The sequence below is a fragment of the Physeter macrocephalus genome, chromosome 4, assembly GCF_002837175.3.
Source record: "Physeter macrocephalus isolate SW-GA chromosome 4, ASM283717v5, whole genome shotgun sequence".
Lineage (NCBI taxonomy): Eukaryota > Metazoa > Chordata > Mammalia > Artiodactyla > Physeteridae > Physeter > Physeter macrocephalus.
Window position 1 is genome coordinate 115,645,972 of NC_041217.1, and position 22,899 is coordinate 115,668,870.

The 22,899-nt window shown below is 37.9% G+C and overlaps 1 protein-coding gene and 1 non-coding gene across 2 annotated transcripts in view; one reads left to right on the plus strand and one right to left on the minus strand.

The window, feature by feature from the left end:
• The window catches only part of IFI44 (interferon induced protein 44), a 37,570-nt gene that overhangs the window by 3,785 nt on the left and 10,886 nt on the right, over nt 1-22,899 (minus strand). The window contains 3 exon segments of the mRNA XM_024119945.1: nt 13,674-13,848; nt 15,628-15,728; nt 16,795-16,966. Of these exon segments, the coding sequence (XP_023975713.1) occupies nt 13,674-13,848; nt 15,628-15,728; nt 16,795-16,966 (448 nt within the window).
• On the plus strand, nt 8,159-8,262 carry LOC112063915 (U6 spliceosomal RNA). The gene has a single exon (XR_002891260.1). It is a non-coding gene; the product is annotated as a U6 spliceosomal RNA (small nuclear RNA).

A 22,899-nucleotide genomic window follows, 5' to 3' on the forward strand; every position in this document is an offset into this window, starting at 1 on the left:
TATGATCCTTTTAATGTGCTGTTGGATTCTGTTTGCTAGTGTTTTGTTCAGGATTTTTGCATCTATGTTCATCAGTGATATTGGTTTATAATTTTTTTGTGTGATATCTTTTTCTGGTTTTGGTATCAGGGTGATGGTGGCCTCATAGAATGAGTTTGGGAGAGTTCCTTCCTCTGCAATTTTTTGGAAGAGTTTGAGAAGGATTGTTGTTAGCTCTTATCTAAATTTTTGATAGAATTCACCTGTGAAGCCATCTGGTCCTCGGCTTTTGTTTGTTGGAAGATTTTTAATCACAGTTTCAATTTCAGTGCTTGTGATTGGTCTGTTTATATTTTCTATTTCTTCCTGGTTCAGTCTTGGAAGGTTATACCTTTCTAAGAATTTGTCCATTTCTACCAGGTTGTCCATTTTATTGGCATAGAGTTGCTTGTAGTAGTCTCTTAAGACGTTTTGTATTTCTGCGGTGTCCGTTGTAACTTCTCCATTTTCATTTCTAATTTTATTGATTTGAGTCCTCTCCCTCTTTTTCTTGATGAGTCTGGCTAATGGTTTATCAATTTTGTTTATCTTCTCAAAGAACCAGCTTTCAGTTCTACTGATCTTTGCTATTGTTTTCTTTCTTTCTATTTCATTTATTTTTGTTCTGATCTTTATGGTTTCTTTCCTTCTACTAACTTTGGGTTTTGTTTGTTCTTCTTTCTCTAGTTCCTTTAAGTGTAAGTATAGATAGTTTATTTGAGATGTTTGTTATTTCTTGAGGTAGGATTGTAGTACTATAAAATTCCCTCTTAGAACTGCTTTTGCTGCATCCCATAGGTTTTGGATCATTGTGTTTTCATTGTCATTTATCTCTAGGTATTTTTTGATTTCCTCTTTGATTTCTTCAGTGATCTCTTGGTTATTTACTAACGTATTGTTTAGCCTCCATGTGTTTGTGTTTTTTATATTTTTTTTCCCTGTAATTTATTTCTAATCTCATAGCATTGTGGTCAGAAAAGACGCTTGATATGATTTCAGTTTTCTTAAATTTACTGGGGCTTGATTTGTGACCCAAGATGTGACCTATCCTGAAGAATGTTCAGTGCGCACTTGAGAAGAAAGTGTAACCTGCTGTTTTGGGATGGAATGTCCTATAAATATCAATTAAATCTATCTGGTCTATTTTGTCATTTAAAGCTTTTGTTTCCTTATTAATTTTCATTTTGGATGATCTTTCCATTGGTGTAAGTGAGGTGTTAAAATCTCCCAGTAATATTGTGTTACTGTTGATTTCCTCTTTTATAGCTGTTAGCAGTTGCCATATGTATGGAGGTGCTCCTATGTTGGCTGCATATATATTAATAGTTGTTATATCTTCTTCTTGTATTGATCCCTTGATCATTATGTAGTGTCCTTCTTTGTCTCTTGTAATAGTCTTTGTTTTAAAGTCTATTTTGTCTGATATGAGAATTGCTACTCCAGCTTTCTTTTGATTTCCATTTGCATGGAATATCTTTTTCCATCTCCTCACTTTTAGTCTGTATGTGTCCCTAGGTCTGAAGTGGGTCTCTTGTAGACAGTATATTTATGGGTCTTGTTTCTGTATCCATTTAGTGAACCTGTGTCTTTTGGTTGGAGCATTTATTCCTTTCATGTTTAAGGTAATTATCGATATGTATGTTCCTATTACTATTTTCTTAATTGTTTTGGGTTTGTTTTTGTAGGTCCTTTTCTTCTCTTGTGTTTCCCACTTAGAGAATTTCCCTTAGCATTTGTTGTAGAGCTGGTTTGGTGGTGCTGAATTCTTTTAGCTTTTGCTTGTCTGTAAAGCTTTTGATTTCTCCATCAAATCTAAATGAGATCCTTGCCAGGTAGAGTAATCTTGGTTGTAGGTTCTTCACTTTCATCACTTTATCAGGCCACTCCTTTCTGGCTTGTAGAGTTTCTGCTGAGAAATCAACTGTTAACTTTATGGGAGTTCCCTTGTATGTTATTTGTTGTTTTTCCCTTGCTGCTTTCAATAATTTTTCTTTGTCTTTAATTTTTGCCAGTTTGATTACTAAGTGTCTCAATGTGTTTCTCTTTGGGTTTATCCTGTATGGGACTCTCTGCACTTCCTGGACTTGGGTGGCTATTTCCTTTCCCATGTTAGGGAAGTTTTCGACTATAATCTTTTCAAATATTTTCTCGGGTCCTTTCTCTCTCTCTTCTCCTTCGTGGACCCCTATAATGTGAATGTTGTTGCGTTTAATGTTGTCCCAGAGGTCTCTTAGGCTGTCTTCATTTCTTTTCGTTCTTTTTTCTTTATTCTGTTCTGCAGCAGTGAATTCTACCATTCTCTCTTCCAGGTCACTTATCTCTTCTTCTTCCTCAGTTATTCTGATATTGATTCCTTCTAGTGTATTTTTCATTTCAGTTATTTTATTGTTCTTCTGTGTTTGTTTGTTCTTTAATTCTTCTAGGTCTTTTTTAAACATTTCTTGCATCTTCTTGATTTTTGCCTCCATTCTTTTTCCGAGGTCTTGGGTCATCTTCACTATCGTTATTCTGAATTCTTTTTCTGGAAGTTTGCCTATCTCCACTTCATTTAGTTGTTTTTCTGGGGTTTTATCTTGTTCCTTCATCTGGTATATAGCTCTGCCTTTTCATCTTGTCTATCTTTCTGTGAATGTGGTTTTTGCTCCACAGGCTGCAGGATTGTAGTTCTTCTTGCTTCTGCTGTCTGCTCTCTGGTGGATGAGGCTATCTAAGAGGCTTGTACAAGCTTTCTGATGGGAGAGACTAGTGGTGGGTAGAGCTGGCTGTTGCTCTGGTGGGCAGAGCTCAGTAAAACTTTACTCTGTTTGTCTACTGATGGGTGGGGCTGAGTTCCCTCCCTATTGGTTGTTTGGCCTGAGGCGACCCAACACTGGAGCCTACCCGGGCTCCTTGGCAGGACCAATAACAGACTCCGGGAGGGCTCATGCCAAGGAGCACTTCCCAGAACCTCTGTCGCCAATGTCCTTGCCCTCACCGTGAGACACAGCCACCCCCTGCCTCCGCAGGAGACCCTCCAACACTAGCAGGTAGGTCTCATTCAGTTTCCTATGGGGTCACTGCTCCTTCCCCTGGGTCCCAAGGCACACACTACTTTGTGTGTGCCCTCCAAGAGTGGAGTCTCTCTTTCCCCCAGTCCTGTCAAAGTCCTGCAATCAAATCCTGCTAGGCTTCAAAGTCTGATTCTCTAGGAATTCCTTCTCCCGTTGCCAGGCCCCCAGGTTGGGAAGCCTGACATGGGGCTCAGAACCTTTACGCCAGTGGGTGGACTTCTGTGGTATAAGTGTTCCCCAGTTTGTGAGTCACCCACCCAGCAGTTATGGGATTTGATTTTATTGTGATTGCGCCCCTCCTACCATCTCATTGTGGCTTCTCCTTTGTCTTTGGATGTGGGGTACCTTTTTTGGTGAGTTCCAGTGTCTTTCTGTGGATTAATGTTCAGCGTTAGTTGTGATTCCAGTGCTCTCGCAAGAGGGAGTGAGAGCACGTCCTTCCACTCCACCATCTTGAACCAATCTCCGAGAAATCAATTCTTGATTGTCAGGTGGTAGAGAGGTGTATGGGGTAGAATATTACAGAAGGGAAAGATGAATCATAATAGGCATTTATTTACTGCTTACTGTGTTTCTGACACTTTTCAAAAAGTGCTTTACGTATACTCTCTCATTTAATCCTCAAAACAACTCTGAGGTATGTACTATAATTATCCCCATTTGCCAGATGAGAAAACCATGTATTATAAATAGAAATTAAGTCACTGTCCCAAAGTATAAACAACAGCATGGGAGATAGGACAATGCATGTAAAATAGTCAGGAAGGGGAATTCACTCAGTAGAGCTCTTGCTTTATTGTTTGAGATCAAATATGACAAGTTTAGGAAAACTGTCCTAAGAAGTTTGGCCATAATGCCATGTAGCTGAAGGGAATTCATTGTAAGTCTCTGAAGGAAGAATTTGCCAGGGAAACAGGGCATATTGTCATGATTTTTGTAGCAAGGTACTATAGTAACTAATTTACAAACTCTTTATTCATATAGAATAATACTAAATCAAATATAAATTAAAATGGGAGGAACATGGCCCTTGAAGCATAATGTGTCTTCTGTTCTACAGGAGTGTAATTTGACTGCACAAATTAACTCATGTATACACGGGTTCAAACCTCATTAACCAAAAGTAATGTAATTGGGGATAACATTTTTGAAAAGCAAAAGGCAAAAGTACCCACTTTATGTGTTCATTGATCACCATAAGGCTTGAATATTATACATTCAAATTTATATTCTACAGGTTGACAAACATACTAAAATAGGATAGATTAATAGTAGCTTAAATTGCAAATATACATCAATAATACGTCTGATATAATGCCAGGAATAACAAAATGTAGCACAGAACACAGCATTTCCAAATACTATCATATATTCAACACCAGGAGAAAATTATCTTCCAATTCAATATTGCATACCTTTAACAAAATTACACATTTAAAAATTTTTCTGTTGTGATAGTTTTTTTTAAGAATTAGAAGTCTGTTTTTATTCAAGCTTCCTGATTCAACCTTCAGCAGCCTCTTCATTTAGTAGAGCATTGACCACTAGGGGGCAGACATGACCAAGCCATTTAATATGTTTCTACTTGCTATTTCAGATTTTGAATCGAGATGCAGTATGCTCTTGAAGCCAAAGGTATAGTTTCTTTAAAACTGCATATCAAACAAACAGAAAAAGAAAGAAAGAAAAAACTGACAATTCAATTTTAAGTCTCTTTTGTTTTCTTATGAGTTACCAAGTCCAAACTTATCTTTGTTTTCAACTACAATAAAATTAAATTTACAATAGAGAGACTGATAGTTAATTATTACTTTTTTGTTATAAGATTGGCAATGTCCTTCAGAACCTAGGTTTGTGTTTCTAATTGCCTACACTAATAATTTAGTTATATATATTACCTACATTTTTTCTTACAACACATCTGTGAATAAAGTGTTACCATCCTCATCTGTAAGATGGGGAAATTAAAGATTTTTAAAAGTTCGCAAATTATGTGACATAATAAGGATTTAGACCCAGTTTTGCCTAATTCCAAAGTTTGTGTGTGATATTACTTCTTTTTTTCTGTGTTAATTATGAAATATACAGTACATATGGGAAAGTACATAAAATACAAGTATTCAACTTAAAAATAATAATAAAGCAAATATCCATTTCACCACCACCCTGACCCAAACAAAGGACACTTTTAGCTCCTGCAGAAGCACCACATGAGCTACTCACCCTTCACAACACCCCCTCCACCTTGGAAGTTAATTACCATCTTCATTTTTATGATCATCATTCCCTTTCTTTTGTTTAGAACTTTTGTGAGAGTTATATAAATCTATTCATAGTGTATAGCTTCATTCATGTCTTTCTCCTTTTGGTCAATATTATATTTGTAATATTTATCTATACTGTTGTACATAGTTACAGTTCTTTAATTTTCATTGCTCCATAAAATGAAATGATCTATGTAATATACCATAATTTATTATCTATTCTACTATTGATAGGCATGGGGGTTGTCTTCAGTTTGGGACTATTATGAATAAGGCTACTACACACATTCTTACACACATCTTTTGATTCACATATAAAAATTGTCCCTAAGATATATAACTGAGTCAAATTGCTAGTTTATCAGGTCTGTCTGCATATCTTCAACTTTATTGGAAACAAAAGTCTATTGACAGGTGAATAAGCAAAGAGATGTGGTATATCCACACAATGGAATACTACTCAGCAGTAAAAAGAAGGAACTATTGACACATGCAACAACATAGATGAACCAGATGGACTATTTTATTCTTTTATCCACTATTACTTGTAATACAATATTACTATATTTTTATATGTATTGATAGGTATTGAATGTATAACCTTCCCAAAATGAAAAATTAGTTTCCATGGGTAATACACCAAATTAGGGTGGGGGGAATCATTTCATCCTGGAGGTTCATTGTTTTTGTAAGTTTTATTTTCATTTACATCTATAAATGAGCCTGCATATCCTTTATTACACTAGATAGTTATGGTAGGGTTTTAAATGATGTTTAGTGCACCACACATTAATAATACTACTGTGACATTTTACCACCCTTTCCAGTAAAAATGACATTTTCTGTATGCCATATATTTTCCCATAGCTGGAGAAGTCACCAGAGGCCACTGCTCTGTAAATTTTGGTTGCCTCTGGTCTGGATAAAAATACATATAGATATATGCCAGCCATCAAAAAAATACCATAAATAAAAATAAGTTTTTACTGATAGAAGCTTCTAGGTAGTATCTGCTTCCCATTAGGAGGAGGTGGTTGATCTTGATCCTGTCCAATCTCAACCAAGTTTGCTGTGAGGAACATGACCTTGTTTTAAAAGTGGGTACACTAATTATGGGGAAGCAGCAGTAAAAGACTGCATTCCAAGTGATGGCTTACCATATTAGGTTGACCCTAGTGTTTCCATAGCCTAAGCCTCTATTCCACCTAGCTACTGCTTTCCCTCTCCCTCAACCCCTTTTCTTCTCTTTCAATTTCAGATAGCTTCATCATCTTTTAGACGGCCTACCTAGCAAGACAAGTTTCCTGAGAGAGGACTCCAGTGTCCCTATCTGAGTTAAAATTCCTCTCAGTATGGTGGTGAGCTTCCAGAAAAGCCATCTGCACTCGATTCAACGCAGCAAGTCTAATTCCCAAGGCTCCCAAATCTCTCTTGGTATGTTGGGACCAGTTTTAGTTAATCCACTACACGTATAGTTGCCATTAACTGCTTGTGCTATGAGTGTTATTCAAATATATAATAGGCACCTAAAATATTGTTATTCCAGATCATCAGCTGAAACTGTTGACTCCTAGCTGCAGGTCAATTTAATAGAAATAGGCTTTTCATAATCATCCTTTTCAAAGTTTCAGAGACAAATTCCATCAGTGATACTTACTCATCAAGTCAGGCATAATTCACTCTTTTGGACACCATTCTGATTTCCTGACTACCCTACTTATTTAATGTTCCTTCCACATTCAGATCTGATTTAGTCAAAAGAGAAAAGGAGACTCTAACCTACTGGAAATCCAGTGGTGGCATATCTCCCTTCAGACCCACACCGAGCTTAGAGTCACAACATATCCTGCTCAGTTTGAAGGTAGGCTCCTTCTCCAAGACATGATAAAACCAACATGATGAATATAATCAACAAAATGTGACTCAAATTAGAATTGCAACTAACTACTATTGAGGTGGATCATTCAAGGTAGTTGATGTCTTTTCAGTAAATAACTAAATCAGAGTTCTTAGGTTAGTCTTGTGGTTTGGCTTCAGTGTCATTCTCTTTCCCAGAGGGGGGAAAAATCCAGGCTCTTCTCTCTGAATTAGCAATAACTTGGTATTATATCAGAGAAACAGTTAAAAGTGTTTTTCTCTCACTCTGAGACACTCAGGAAAAAAGTGATGCAACACTATAGATTTTATGTGCTTTCTTTCCATCTGCCACAATTCCCCCTTTGCTTTCATTTGTTACTTACTTATTACCATATTTCATTCCCTGGGTGTGTCTCTATACTGTTTACCTCAAGGGCAGATAGCTGGAATCACTCTGCCAAGGATTCCCCTTCTGGCCACTCCCAGCAAGAAGGAAAGACAAGTAGTGATGGGACCATCCTACGCGTCACCAACAGGGCAGCACTTACAGTCAGTTCTAGTTAAGGACACATGAGGGGCGTCACTATCAAGTCCATTGTGTTTTTTACCAAGATGCTAGTCAAATTCAGAGAAATTGAACTAGTTTTATGAGTATTAATGCCTCCCTTTGCTGGGATATGGTAGTGCAGTCTTGAACACAATACGGGTGAATCTGGCAAGATGAAATAAATTTTCTGGGCTTCCCTGGTGGTGCAGTTGTTGAGAGTCCGCCTGCCGATGCAGGGGACACGGGTTCGTGCCCCGGTCTGGGAAGATCCCACATGCAGCGGAGCGGCTGGGCCCGTAAGCCATGTCCGCTGAGCTGTGCGTCTGGAGCCTGCGCTCCGCAACGGGAGAGGCCACAACAGTGAGAGGCCCGCGTACAGCAAAAATAAAATAAAATAAATAAATAAATAAATTTTCTGTTGGATGCTCACTTCAGCAGCACATATACTAAAATCGGAACGATACAGACATTAGCATGGACCCTGTGCAAGTATGACAGGCAAATTCGTGAAGCATTCCATATTAGAGAAGAGAAGAGAAGAGAAGAGAAGAGAAAGAAAAGAAAAGAAAAATTTTCTGTTGGAGTTGAGTGATTGCATCATCACTGTTATCTTTACCCCTACATTCACATAGGAACCACCCCCCAATGGTTTTTCTATATTAGATTGACCCAGTCATGTCAGCCAGTTCTTCATGCCCTTGGCATCACCTGTCTTTATCAATATATATTTTAATTACCCATTCCAGGTCTTTTTCAAACTGCTGCTATATGTGTGATACGGACTTTGGTAAGTCCATATGATGTTAGCTCATTTTTGTAGACAGGCAACAGTGAAAAGTATACTTTGATTGATAAAATGTAACTTAGGAGACTGAGTTTATTCACGTTATATTGTTCCAAATCTTTAATAGTATCCTCAGCCATGGTTACACCCAAAGGATAAGCAACGTCAAAGTCTAATATGTGGTTATTCTAGTCAGGAAGCAGTTGAAGCCACCTGGGCTACCAGTAAGGGTCCATTGTTGTCAACTGCCATGCCCTGCCCTTGAGGAATCTTACCCAAAGTCATCTTTTGGAAATTCTTTTCCCACTCACAATCCGGATAGCATATTATCACATCAGCAATTTCCGTAAAGGAGTATGCAATTGTTCCATCCAATATTTATATCTCAAGTAAAAATATCCCCATTTATTTTATGTACCCAAGGAGATAACATCCAAGGAATAGACCAATGCATCAGTCTTTGTATTCTAACCCCGTATACGCCAGCAGCCAGGTTTTATCTGGTGGTCATTGATATGACCCACTGTAATTCTTCCACAGAATTTCCACATATTTCCATAATTTAATTCTCCTCACAGTGGTATTTTTAATTGTCCAATCCTAAAGTGTTACTTTAGTAGGATAAAAGTCATAGGTTCACCCTTTTTAACGACAGAAACTAAGAATTCTTCTGGTGGTTCTGTCCTCTGTTCCAAAGGTGAGGCTGCAACCTGTTCATGGATACCATGTACTTTCCCAGAGTCACATCTAGTTACTATTCCATTTCTATGTTATCCATCATTGGATCTGATCCATCATTATTGGAATAGCTTTCTGACATTACCTATAATATAATGGATATTTGATGTCTTTCAGTGATGGGAGCTATTTCTATCAAAGCCCAGTTTCAGGACAAAAAAGGTCTCTTGGAGTGACTACATCTAGCTATTGCCATCAGGTTACTTGCAAGTCCAAATATCTCAGTAGTCACCAAGTGAGAGCAGTTATAGACTTCTTCATGAGAATTTAGTCTGCATATGTCTGCATAGTAGATATTTTCAAAATAATTCATGTGACAACATTACATGGACTTGATTTTGCTACTTGAGCTATAGCTCTTCCTTTGTAAATATATCAAAGTCTCTTTTGTTCCAGATCCCATTCAAACTCAGATTTCTCTTTGGTCATTTGATATATAAAGGATAATAACATCTTAGGTACAACATATGTACCCTCCAAGATTCAAATAGCCTTAAAAGCCATTGAACCTCATTCTAAGTAGTAAGCCCTGGCATATATTATGTACTGTCTTTGGAAAGTCTCTTGTGATTACAGCCCATGTTTTTCACTCAAAATTGAACTGAATAAACTCTCACAATTCTCATTTTCTCCCTGGATTTCTTTTCTTATAGAGAAGCTATCATGATAGTATCATTGTTATGAAGCAACTGACTTTTGATAATGATCAAGTATAAATCTTGTCTTATTAGGTTATGACAGTATACTAGAGAATATAAGTATCTTTGAGGGAGGATAGAGAATGTATACTGTTGTGAGTCCCATGAGCAAGTAAACTAATCCTGGCTTTCTTTTGATATGGGAATGGAAAACAAATTGTATAATTTGTTACTATATATATAATATGGTATATTATATGTATATACTAGATAGACATATACATACGTTATTATTGGTCTCAATTCTTCACTCTCTTCTGCAGTAACACACTTGCCATGACCTCACTGGGAGAGAGGGGTGAATTTTTCAGCCCCTTGGTTTTGGTTTGCCCATATAACTCGCTTTGGCCAATGGCAAGTGGGCAGAAGTGACGATGTGTTAGTTGTACGCTTAGGCTTTAAGGGACATTGTATGCATGGCTCCCCTTGCCTTCTTGCAATTCTGCCACACAATGGAAGAGCTGTCCCTAGGAAGCTACTGTCTTATAAGTTTCAGAATGCACAGATATGGAGTGGAACAGCCCCAGCCAACCTACCCAGCAGCCATAGCCTGAAGTATAACCTTTCAGCTGAGCCCAAGCTGGGATAACCAACCTTCAGCCAGACTCAGACACAGATGATAATAAGTGATTCTTATTGAAGGCAAATAAATAAATAAATAAAACCAAAAATTCTTATTGAAGGCAATAAAGTTTGACGTGGCTTCTTAGGCAGTGAGAGTTAACCAAAAATAAAGTACTGATAGGTCAAATTTCTTATATCTCTCATTTAAAATATCTAATTAAATACTTAATTTGAACTTGTGGATTTAAGTTGAAATCTTAATACATTTTCATCATATATTGAGAAATTTAGAATAACTTTAGGTTCACTATGATTCTAAGATCAAGATAGTAGATCTGTAAGAATCTTTTAGTACTCAGGAAGGTTTAGTCAAACAATAGAATTGATAAAATAAGAAATTAAATATATTAAATTTGAGATGAAGTTTTAAAAATTTGGAAGTCTTGACTCATTAAATTTTTAGATAAAACCAAAACATTTTTCAAATGTCTTTTAAAAGGGGTTGGTATTATCGATTAAAGCTAAACATGTACACACTCCATGACACAGCAATTCTGTCCTAGATATATACCCAACAGAAATGTTTCCATATGTTCTCCAAAGGCATATGCTGAAATGTTTGTAGTAACACTATTTGTAATAGTGCCAAACTGGAAACTACCCAGCTGCCCATCAAAGGTAGAATAGATGAGAATGAATAATCTTTATCAATGTGCAATAATATAAATCAAATACATTATCATATTAAAATCAGACTCAGAAGAATAAATAGGGCATAATACTATTTATGTGAGGGATAAATAAGAACAAAACCAATCTACCCAATTAGAAGTCAGAATAGTGGGTATCTAGGTATGATCGTAGATAATGTTGCAATTAAAGATCTGAACACTGGATATCCTAGATAACTAGATCTGGCATAAACGAGACTTATTTGATGCTGGTGATGTTCTAGTTCTTATGTGAGTTCTAATTTCATGGATTTGTAAAGTTTGTAAAAATATATCCAGCTATATATTATACTTTTGAACCATGCACTTTTTATGTGTATATGGTACTTTAACAAAATGCTTTTTATTAAAGTTTAAAAGTTTTTCTTAATTTAACCATTTTAGACTTACTAATAAGATTTTTTAGCAAACTTTCTTAATCTAAATGAGGAACTAGATACAAAACTTCCTGATCTATGAGGTACATATTATGGTGCCTCTCCAGCTCATTTAATCCAACAGTAGCCATGTCCATGATTAACTTTCTTCTTCTAATAATAAATCACTCTTCCTGGGCAGACATGACTTAAGATGGGCTGATCATACTTCCTTGCTCTTCTTGGTAAAGTAATTATTCCTGGGGGAGGGAGGTTAGGTGTATGACTTGAGCTAGATCAATTGCAGTCGTTTTTTGGGAGTATTTCACAATGAAACTAGAAAAGAAAAGTCCTTTCTTTTCAGGTCACAAGACTGAATGAACGTCAGCCTGAATCTTGCACTCGAAAGATGAAGGATTTGTCAAGATTGCTAGCGTGAGAGAATGACAACAATATACAGAAAGAAGGAATCAAAAGGCTGTGGTGTATGTGTGTGTGTGTGAAAGAGAGAGAGAGAAAGAATAGCTTTTGAATAGCTTTTGAATCCCTAGATTCAACAATTCCTGAGGCCAATTCAATTCAATCCCAGCCTTTTCTATTGTTGGATTACTTGATCCAGTACTATAGTCCTCTTTTTTATTCATGTAGTTCAGGTTGAGTTTTGTCACTTGAAATTAAAATAGTCATAATTGAGAGTATCAAACTATAGTCCCTCTCAGTTTTAGTCCTCTGTAACTCATTAATATTAACTGCCACATCCTTGAAGAAGTGTTCAGATAGTCAAATAAAAATGGCTTTAGGTTAAAGAATACAATGTTAACTGGGGCCCAAAGAGAATAAAATCAAGCACGTTAGAAGTAACATAAGAAAGTAAAATTAAGATGACTTGGGTGAAGATCAGAAGATGCTGACAAGTCATATTAAACTAAGCTTTGCCAGAATCACATGCACATACCACACACACACATATGCACACACTCAAGTTAGACTCAGGTTTTACAAAAAGAAACTTTAATTTTTCACAGATACAGAACATAATTTTAAAAGAAATTATAATTTTTTTACAATTAATGACTTTAAATTGTCCTGTTCCTTTTTGTAGGTATTATTATCTTGTATGTGTAACTTCATTCCAGACTTAAATAAAATACCCCCTCAGGTTCAACTACTTCTCTTTTTCCTACGTTTTCTCATTTTGCACTGTTTACTCTTCTATGATGAGATTAAAAACTTTTTAATATGCAAAGCATTCACTTATTTATTTTCTTTACTTACACCTGATCATTTCTTTCCTCCGATCTCTTAGTAAAGAGAAACAAAGTATTCTTGATGGATTATTTAGGGAAAACCAACCAGTAGGAAGAAGAAACATTGGGCTACAGGAGGTCTAAGCCAACCCTGACTTTGGGAATGCATGCACCATGAGGAAGAGAAGGAATAGAAAAACCAAGATGGCAGAGTCAGGACAGCAAAAGTAGTAGTGTGAGAGTTTCCCAGGAGTTTGTGAGTGCGAGAGAACTAGAGATGATATGATACTCTGATTTCCCACAAGCTAAAATAAGATTTGAGTTTAGATTGATACTTCTGTCTGATCTTTGATTGGAACAGTGCAGTGTGTACTATGCACAGGCAGATAACAGAAAATACACATAACACTAAAATCTGAGGTCGTAAACAGGAAAGGCACACACCTCTACCCAGAACTGACCACACTGCATTAAGAGGGACTTTGACAAGGGAGAGGCATTGAAAAGTCAAGTCAATAACGGTGGAAGTATATGGTCTGAAGGAAGAACCGATAATCAAAGATCACATCTGATCAGAAACAATGCTGAGCCAATCCCATTCTGGGTCCCAAGCAGCAAAGCCCATTTTAACAGAAGAGGGCAAGGATACTGCTTGGGATATTCAGACAGTGGGAATGACAGAGGTCAATCATTTCAAATATTTCATTTTAAAATAAGACAAGGTGGGTGAGAAGTAGTATAGATCCTCTAGGATGTACCCAAACTGGAAGTAGCCATGTAGCTGACACCTTCAAGCTTCTACACCTCAAAAACATCTACTTGTTTCCTCAGGAGGCAAATCATCTAAGAAGTCATCTGCAGCCCACAGCATCTGTCTCAATGCAGAGATGTTCAGAATGTCCATGACAGGCTCCAGCTCCCACTCTGAGGTATAATTACTAACCACAAATATGTCAGAAAGAGCAAATCCAAGTTCTCTGTGAACTGCCTCTAGCTTCAATACAGAATTTAAAACACAGAAATCTTAAAACAGTGAAAAATACAATTTTATGTTGATATAAATTATGAAAACAATATCAAAAGGTAGGAGCTTGGCAATACTTGTCCTGTTGGAGAATGTGGAGACAGAGATCTGGCCCCATAAAGGGATTTTTTCAAGAACTTCACAAGTCAAGTTCTAATATCACTGCTAATTTTTATTTAGAATACACATAATAGATTCAATATGAATTACAAACTAAAGATAACTAATAGATCCATACAAACTACTCTGAAGTTGAAGAATTTTTAACACCCTTATATTAGAATCTATCATTTCCTTCAGTTTCCTTTTAAAGGTTATTCTCAGGATAAGTCTATTTTACTAGACTAGTTTAATGATAATGTTTAATTCATGCTTAGACTACTTTATTTGTGGAACCACACTGCCTGGGTTCAAAGTAGGCCTCTGTCACTTCCTAGCATTGTCAGTAAACTGGCAAATGCTTTACTCTGTGTGTTTTTGTTTACTTATCTATCAAATGTGGTAATGACAGTACCCATCTCATAAGGTTGTTATAAGTATTGAATAAGAAAATCTATCACAGAGAGTGGCATGGACATATATACACTACCAAACATAAAATAGATAGCTAGTGGGAAGCAGCCGCATAGCACAGGGAGATCAGCTCGGTGCTTTGTGACCACCTAGAGGGGTGGGCTAGGGAGGGTGGGAGAGAGGGAGACACAAGAGGGAAGAGATATGGGAACATATGTATATGTATAACTGATTCACTTTGTTATAAAGCAGAAACTAACACACCATTGTAAAGCAATTATACTCCAATAAAGATGTTAAAAAAAAAAAGAAAATCTATCACATATTTAGTGCTCAACAAATATTAGCTATCATTATATCCTCCCAACTGTTGTTTCCACCTCCAGGTTCCTTTTGACTCCAGTCTATTCTGCACATGGGCAGCAGATTAATTTTTGTGAAACTTAACTTTGGTCACATCATTACTCTTTCAAAAAAAATTGCTGTGATTCCACATAATGCACCTAATTAATAAAACCACTTCATGCAAATATAACTTTCTCACTTTCTGTCCCCCTCCAAAAATCCAGCCCTCCGCTAAACTAAATGATTCCATGCTTCCCATACACGCTGCCTTTTCCTTCATTGATGTATTGACTTATGCTGCCCCCAGGGCCTCAATATTTTCGCCGTTTTGTCCCTTCACTTCCTGAAGTACTCCTCCTTGAAAGCCATTTCCCAGTACCACCCCAGTAATGAAATCTTCCCCCATCCACTTTAATACAATTTTTTCCTTCTCTAAACTTTCAAAGCATATTATTTTTAATCATTTCTATTTATCATACTCAATCATATCATATTCTTTTGTCAATTTTTTCTTATACTACCCCCCATCCCTTCATCTCTACCTATAAAATCATATGCTTTTTAGCACAGGGAAATTATTTTAATTATCTGTGTATTTGATTAGAGACTATCACACTGGCTTGATCATTCAAGGTAATCAATAAATATTAGTTGAATTGAACTCAGCTGAATTAAATTATAATAAATGGAATTATCTGTGTCAGTGTAAAGATAAGTATATATTTAACTTTTAAAACTTGGGAAATGAATCTGAATTATCCCAAGCAATTGTTTAATTCTTCTTAAACTCAGTAGGTATTTATTTTTATTTTTAATTTTATACACAGTAATATATCATTATAGTGACATAGTACCCCAGAAAATGTGTTTACAAATGGCATCATCCATTACCTTGAGTTTCACAGGCACACATTTGTGTATGTCTATAAGGTCACCTTTTGTAATCAGATCCAAGGTATCCACATGAGAGAGCAACACCACATGGACCACACCTATGCCAAAAAGATCCATATTGTTTTCATTATTATAGAAAACATCAGTATTTTTCATTTAATCAGCTATCAGTTATGGGATAGGCTATCTATGGAGCAATTTTAGGGACTTGGGAAGGTTCCTTATCCCCCACAAAAAAATCCCCCTTAACTACTCATTCATAGCTGGAATTCCTCTGACACAGGAAGTTTCCTTCATTGCCTCTTATGGGAAAAGACGAGGCTTCAAATGAAACCACCTCTTGGAAGAGGTAACTAAAATGTATGCTATAATATTACTGATTGATTTCATATCCTGTCCAAACAGTTGTGTTTTTATGGAAACTAGAAAAAAGACCAAAAGGACTCTAACAAACAAGATGGGAGAGAAGAGGCCTCAGGAAGGAGATGGAATTTGTCAAAGCATCACAAATAAATTGCTCGGAGGTCACAATGTTAGCAATCACCTCCCTGCACACCAACCTTGCAAGCTTTTAAATTTCCGTGAGCAAGTAAATCAATCACTCCCTGCTTCTAACTTAATCAAAATTGTGACAAATTGGCTCATTCCCAAACAGAATGGATAACAGAGCTAAGAAAAGCTAGTGAGGCACCCTAATTCCCTAATCCTATTTACCTTCTCCAAAGCCTTTATGCTACCTCTCCCTACTCAACATCTTACTTTCCTGCCTCTTTTTCTTACTGAAATGTTCTTTTCCACTTTCCAATCCTTTCAGACACAAAGGGGAAATTTAGGACTTGGTAAATAAATGCACGCTGGGATGCCGTGGTAGCAGGTACTGAGAACTGCACTAAGCTCTTCATCTATATTAATTTGTTTAATCTTTACAATAAATCTCTGAGGTAGGGGCTATTATTATACTAATTTTATAGATCAGAAAATTGAGGCACAGAGTTTGAGCCACCTGTGCAAAGTCACACAGCTAGTGAGTGATTGATTTGATTGAATCACACTGATAAACCCGGGAATATTCACATATTCAATTTCTTAAGTTCTTCATCCTGTCCCCAAAGCATCCTACAATATAATCAATTGCCCTTAGTAGTAAAGTGGAAAGAGACTCACGACACTTAAACAACTCCCTTCGAATTCTTCTGATCTTTTCCACCATCTCATCAGAGAGGTGACCAACAGAGTTGGCATCGAATACAAATGCCACACAATGGATTCTGTCCTTCAGCAATGGGCAGCCTGTATAGTTACCAAGACCTGGTGTGATTGGTTCCATGGAATTAAACTGTAAGGTAAACATAAAGCAACATATTAATTCAATGAATATTTATGAGCACATACTCTGTACCAGGCACTATGCAAGTGACTGAAACAGTGAACAAAACAGGTAGGTCTCTAATATTAAAGGGCTAGCAATCTAGTAGAGGAGACAGTCATTATGCAAGTAGCTAGCTGTCCTTTCACGTAGCCAGGTAAAGCTTCTGTGAGGAAGGGACATATACTCTGAAAGCTAAAAAATAGGGGGAGTTAGTCTGATAAAGGGAATAAAGATATGGCAGAAAGTGTTCTAGATAGAAGAAGCAATATGGGCAAAGGTGGAGGTGAAAGCATTCATAAAGAAATCTGGTATCATGAGGCAGAATGCAAGGGGAAAAGTGGTCCAAATGGGATGCATTTACTCTTGAATTAACAGTTCCTCTGCTGGAAATCTGCCCCAAAGATACACTGGCAAAAATACAAAATGATGTATGTACAAGGCTATTAACTTCAGGGCTATTTGTAGCGGCAAAAGTCTGATTCACCAGTAACATATAGTATTCTATCACTTCTCTAAGAAAGGGGGAACCACAGGTAAATGATAAATTTTTATATGGTTAATTATAAGAGGAGGACTATATTTTAAGAGGCAGAGAAAAAATGGATTCTTTGAGTAGAAAGAATGGATTCTGCCTTCTTTCGTAGATTTGACTTATATATAAATGACAAACATAAATATAAAACAAAATTGAATTTTAAAAGCTATCCATAACTTAAAATTAAACAAATAAACTCTTACATCCAGTTGGGGTCATAACTACACAGAGAGAAACTATTTGATTGACTTGAAAACACAGTAATTTGTATATTCCTACTACATGATACTTCCTAAATACAATATAAAAATCTGCTAAAAAGACTAAATTGTTTCCAGCTTTGATTGCAATTATATTATCTTGATATTAAATATGATTAGACAGTTTATAGTAGTAGTAGAATTTTTGCTCTGAGATTACAGTGAATATTACAGGAGATAAAGCAAATGAGTTGTGACATGATATTCTGCAATCTTTTGTGTCCTTGAGAATAGGGATTCTCCGCTTGGGAGAAATCAGATACAGATGTAATATAGAAGAGATTAAGTAAAAATTCTCTAGCCCTGTATTTGAATGGAGAGTTTCTGCATGGATTTATAAAGTATTTTATCATAAATATATGTATATACATATATATGTATATCTTAGCCCTGTCTACAGAAAAGGGCAAGAACCAATGACCAACGAAGAAGCAGTCAATAGTTCTAATGACCCAAACCAGGACTCCTTAGAGAAATAACTGATTCAAAATCTAGAGCTGGAAATATACAAGATGTGGCTTGGATATCTAGTATATCACAAATAAGGAATATAGAAGATTTTTAGGTTTCTGTCAAAAGGATTCCACATCCAAATTGTAGAGGTTCCCACTTGTCAAAGACAGTATATTTGGCATCGGTATGGAGAAAAACTACAGTGGATAGAAATATATCAAATATGTTTAATTCATGAGTTCACATTGATAATAAAATAATAAATGGTCATTACTGGCAGATACAAAAAACTAATTAACTGATTCAAAAGCTTGCAAAAAAGAAAAAACGAAGCATACATCCTGCCTTTCCTATATAAACTGTACCACTAAGTGACCAAGGAGTAGATGAGGGGAAGTTTCTCTTTCATATGTGAAATGAAAAAGGAGTGATAGAAAAAGACTATCACTATTTTCACACTCTTATGAATAAAGGATCTAGGCGTTGAACATTAATTAATATCTATATTAGAAAAATGAGAAAACCCAATGTTGTGTGCCTCTTCATAAAAGAACACAACACCACCTATGAAGTAGAAATTGAATCTGAACATCCCTCCAGGTTCCCACCAGTATTTAGGATACATAAAAAACAGAGGACCATGGAAAACTACATTGAGGGGGGCAAACAGCAAAGTTCAGACTATGAGTTAGTCTACAGAACAAACAACGAGATTTCTTTAAAAAAAAATTCGAAGAAAAATACCAGAAGATGTAGAGGCAGAACACACAGATTAAAAGAGGCTGGGAGGAGCTTCAAGATGGCAGAAGAGTAAGACGTGGAGATCACCTTCCTCCCCACAAATACATCAGAAATACATCTACATGTGGAACAACTCCTACAGAACACCCACTGAACGCTGGCAGAAGACCTCAGACCTCCCAAAAGGCAAGAAACTGCTCACGTACCTGGGTAGGGCAAAAGAAAAAAGAAAAAACAGAGACAAAAGAACAGGGACGGGGCCTGCACCACTGGGAGGGAGCTCTGAAGAAGGAAAGGTTTCCACACACTAGAAGCCCCTTGGCGGGCGGAGACTGCGGGTGGCGGAGGGGGGAAGCTTCGGAGCCGCGGAGGAGAGCGCAGTAACAGGGTGCGGAGGGAAAAGCAGAGAGATTCCCGCACAGAGGATCCGTGCCGACCTGCACTCACCAGCCCGAGAGGCTTGTCTGCTCACCCGCCGGGACGGGCGGGGGTGGCGGCTGAGGCTCGGGCTTCGGTCGGATCCCAGGGAGAGGACTGGGGTTGGCAGCGTGAACACAGCCTGAAGGGGGCTAGTGTGCCACAGCTAGCCAGGAGGGAGTCCGGAAAAAGGTCTGGACCTGCTGAAGAAGCAAGAGACTTTTTCTTGCCTCTTTGTTTCCTGGTGCGTGAGGAGAGGGGATTAAGAGCGCCACATAAAGGAGCTCCAGAGACCGGCACGAGATGCTAAGGCTGCTGCTGCCGCCACCAAGAAGCCTGTGTGCAATCACAAGTCACTCTCCACACCTCCCCTCCTGGGAGCCTGTGCAGCCCGCCACTGCCAGGGTCCCGTGATCCAGGGAGAACTTCCCTGGGAAAACACACGGCTCCTCAGGCTGTTGCAACGTCACGCCGGCGTCTGCCGCCGCAGGCTCGCCCTGCACTCCGAACCCCTCCCTTCACCCCGCCCCGGGTTGAATGAGCCAGAACCCCCGAATCAGCTGCTCCTTTAACCCTGTCCTGTCTGAGCGAAGAATAGACACCGTCAGGCGACCTACACGCACAGGCAGGGCCTAATCCGCAGCTGAATCCCAGGAGCTGTGCTAACAAAGAAGAGAAAGGGAAATCTCTCCCAGCAGTCAACTTGATGTACCCTGCATCTCTGGAACATAAAGGAGCTCCAGAGACCGGCACGAGATGCTAAGGCTGCTGCTGCCGCCACCAAGAAGCCTGTGTGCAATCACAAGTCACTCTCCACACCTCCCCTCCTGGGAGCCTGTGCAGCCCGCCACTGCCAGGGTCCCGTGATCCAGGGAGAACTTCCCTGGGAAAACACACGGCTCCTCAGGCTGTTGCAACGTCACGCCGGCGTCTGCCGCCGCAGGCTCGCCCTGCACTCCGAACCCCTCCCTTCACCCCGCCCCGGGTTGAATGAGCCAGAACCCCCGAATCAGCTGCTCCTTTAACCCTGTCCTGTCTGAGCGAAGAATAGACACCGTCAGGCGACCTACACGCACAGGCAGGGCCTAATCCGCAGCTGAATCCCAGGAGCTGTGCTAACAAAGAAGAGAAAGGGAAATCTCTCCCAGCAGTCAACTTGATGTACCCTGCATCTCTGGAATAACTGAATAGACAACAAATCATCCCAAATTGAGGAGGTGGACTTTGGGAGAAACGATATATATTTTTTTTCTCTTTTTCTCTTTTTGTGAGTGTGTATGCGTATGCTTCTGTGTGTGATTTTGTCTGTATAGCTTTGCTTTTACCATTTGTCCTAGGGTTCTGTATGTCCGTTTTTTTGTTGTTGTTTTTTTTTTAAGTATAGTCTTCAGTGCTTGTTATCATTGGTGGATTTGTTTTCTTTGTTCTTTCTTTCTTTTTTCTTAATTAATTAAAAGAAATTTTTTAATAATTATTTTTTTATTTTAATAACTTTTTCATTTGATTTTATATTATTTAATTTACTTTTATTTTATTTTATCTTTTTATTTCTTCCTTCCTTCCTTCCTTCCTTTCTTTCTTTCTTTTCTTTTCTTTCTTTCTCCCTTTTATTCTCAGCTGTGTGGATGACAGAATCTTGGTGCTCCAGCCAGGCGTCAGGGCTGTGACTCTGAGGTGGGAGAGCCAAGTTCAGGACATTGGTCCATGAGAGACCTCCCAGCTCCACGTAATATCAAATGGTGAAAATCTCCCAGAGATCTCAATCTCAACAAGAAGACCCACCTCCACTCAACGACCAGCAAGCTCCAGTGGTGGACACCCTATGTTAAACAACTACCAAGACAGGAATACAAACCCACCCATTAGCGGAGAGGCTGCCGAAAATCATAATAAGGTCACGGACATCCCAAAACACACCACAAGACGTGGACCTGCCCACCAGAAAGACAAGATTCAGCCTCAGCCACCAGAACATAGGCACCAGTCCCTTCCACCAGGAAGCCTACACAACCCACTGAACCAACCTTACTCACTGGAGGCAGACACCAAAAACAACAGGAACTATGAACTTGCAGCCTGCCAAAAGGAGACCCCAAACACAGTAAGTTAAGCAAAATGAGAAGACAAAGAAACACACAGCAGATGAAGGAGCAAGGCAAAAACCTATCAACCCTAACAAATGAAGAGGAAATAGGCAGTCTACCTGAAAAAGAATTCAGAATAATGATAGTAAAGATGATCCAAAATCTTGGAAATAGAATGGAGAAAATACAAGAAATGTTTAACAAGGACCTAGAAGAACAAAAGGCAAACAGACAATCATGAACAACACAATAAATAAAATTTAAAATTCTCTAAAGGGATCAATAGCAGAATAACTGAGGCAGAAGGACGGATAAGTGACCTGCAAGATAAAATAGTAGAAATAACTACTGCAGAGCAGAATAAAGAAAAAAGAATGAAAAGAACTGAGGACAGTCCCAGAGACCTCTGGGACAATATTAAACACACCAACATTCGAATTATAGGGGTCCCAGAAGAAGAAGAGAAAAAGAAAGGGACTGAGAAAATATTTGAAGAGACTACAGTTGAAAACTTCCCTAATATGGGTATGGAAACAGTTAATCAACTCCAGGAAGCACAGAGAGTCCCATACAGAATAAATCCAAGGAAAAACATGCCAAGACATATATTAAACTATCAAAAATTAAATACAAGGAAAAAATATTAAAAGCAGCAAGGGAACAACAACAAATAACATACAAGAGAATCCCCATAAGGTTAACAGCTGATCTTTCAGCAGAAACTCTGCAAGCCAGAAGGGAGTGGCAGGACATATTTAAAGTGATAAAAGGGAAAAAACCCACAACCAAGATTACTTTACCCAGCAAGGATCTCATTCAGATTCAATGGAGAAATTAAAACATTTACAGACAAGCAAAAGCTAAGAGAAATTAGCACCACCAAACCAGCTTTACAACGAATGCTAAAGGAACTTCTCTAGGCAGAAAACACAAGAAAAGGAAAGGAAAAGACCTACAATAACAAACCCAAAACAATTAAGAAAATGGGCATAGGAACATACATATCAATAATTACCTTAAATGTAAATGGATTAAATGCTCCAACCAAAGGACATAGACTGGCTAAATGGATATGAAAACAAAACCCATATGTATGCTGTCTACAACAGACCCAATTCAAACCTAGGGACACATACAGACTGAAAGTGAGGGGATGGAAAAAGATATTCATGCAAATGGAAATCAAAAGAAAGCTGGAGTAGCAATTCTCATATTAGACAAAATAGACTTTAAAACAAAGACTATTACAAGAGACAAAGAAGGACACTACATAATGATCAAGGGATCAATCCGAGAAGAAGATATAATAATTGTAAATATTTATGCACCCAACATAGGAGCACCTCAATACATAAGGCAAATAGTAACAGCCATAAAAGGGGAAATTGACAGTAATGCAATCATAGTAGG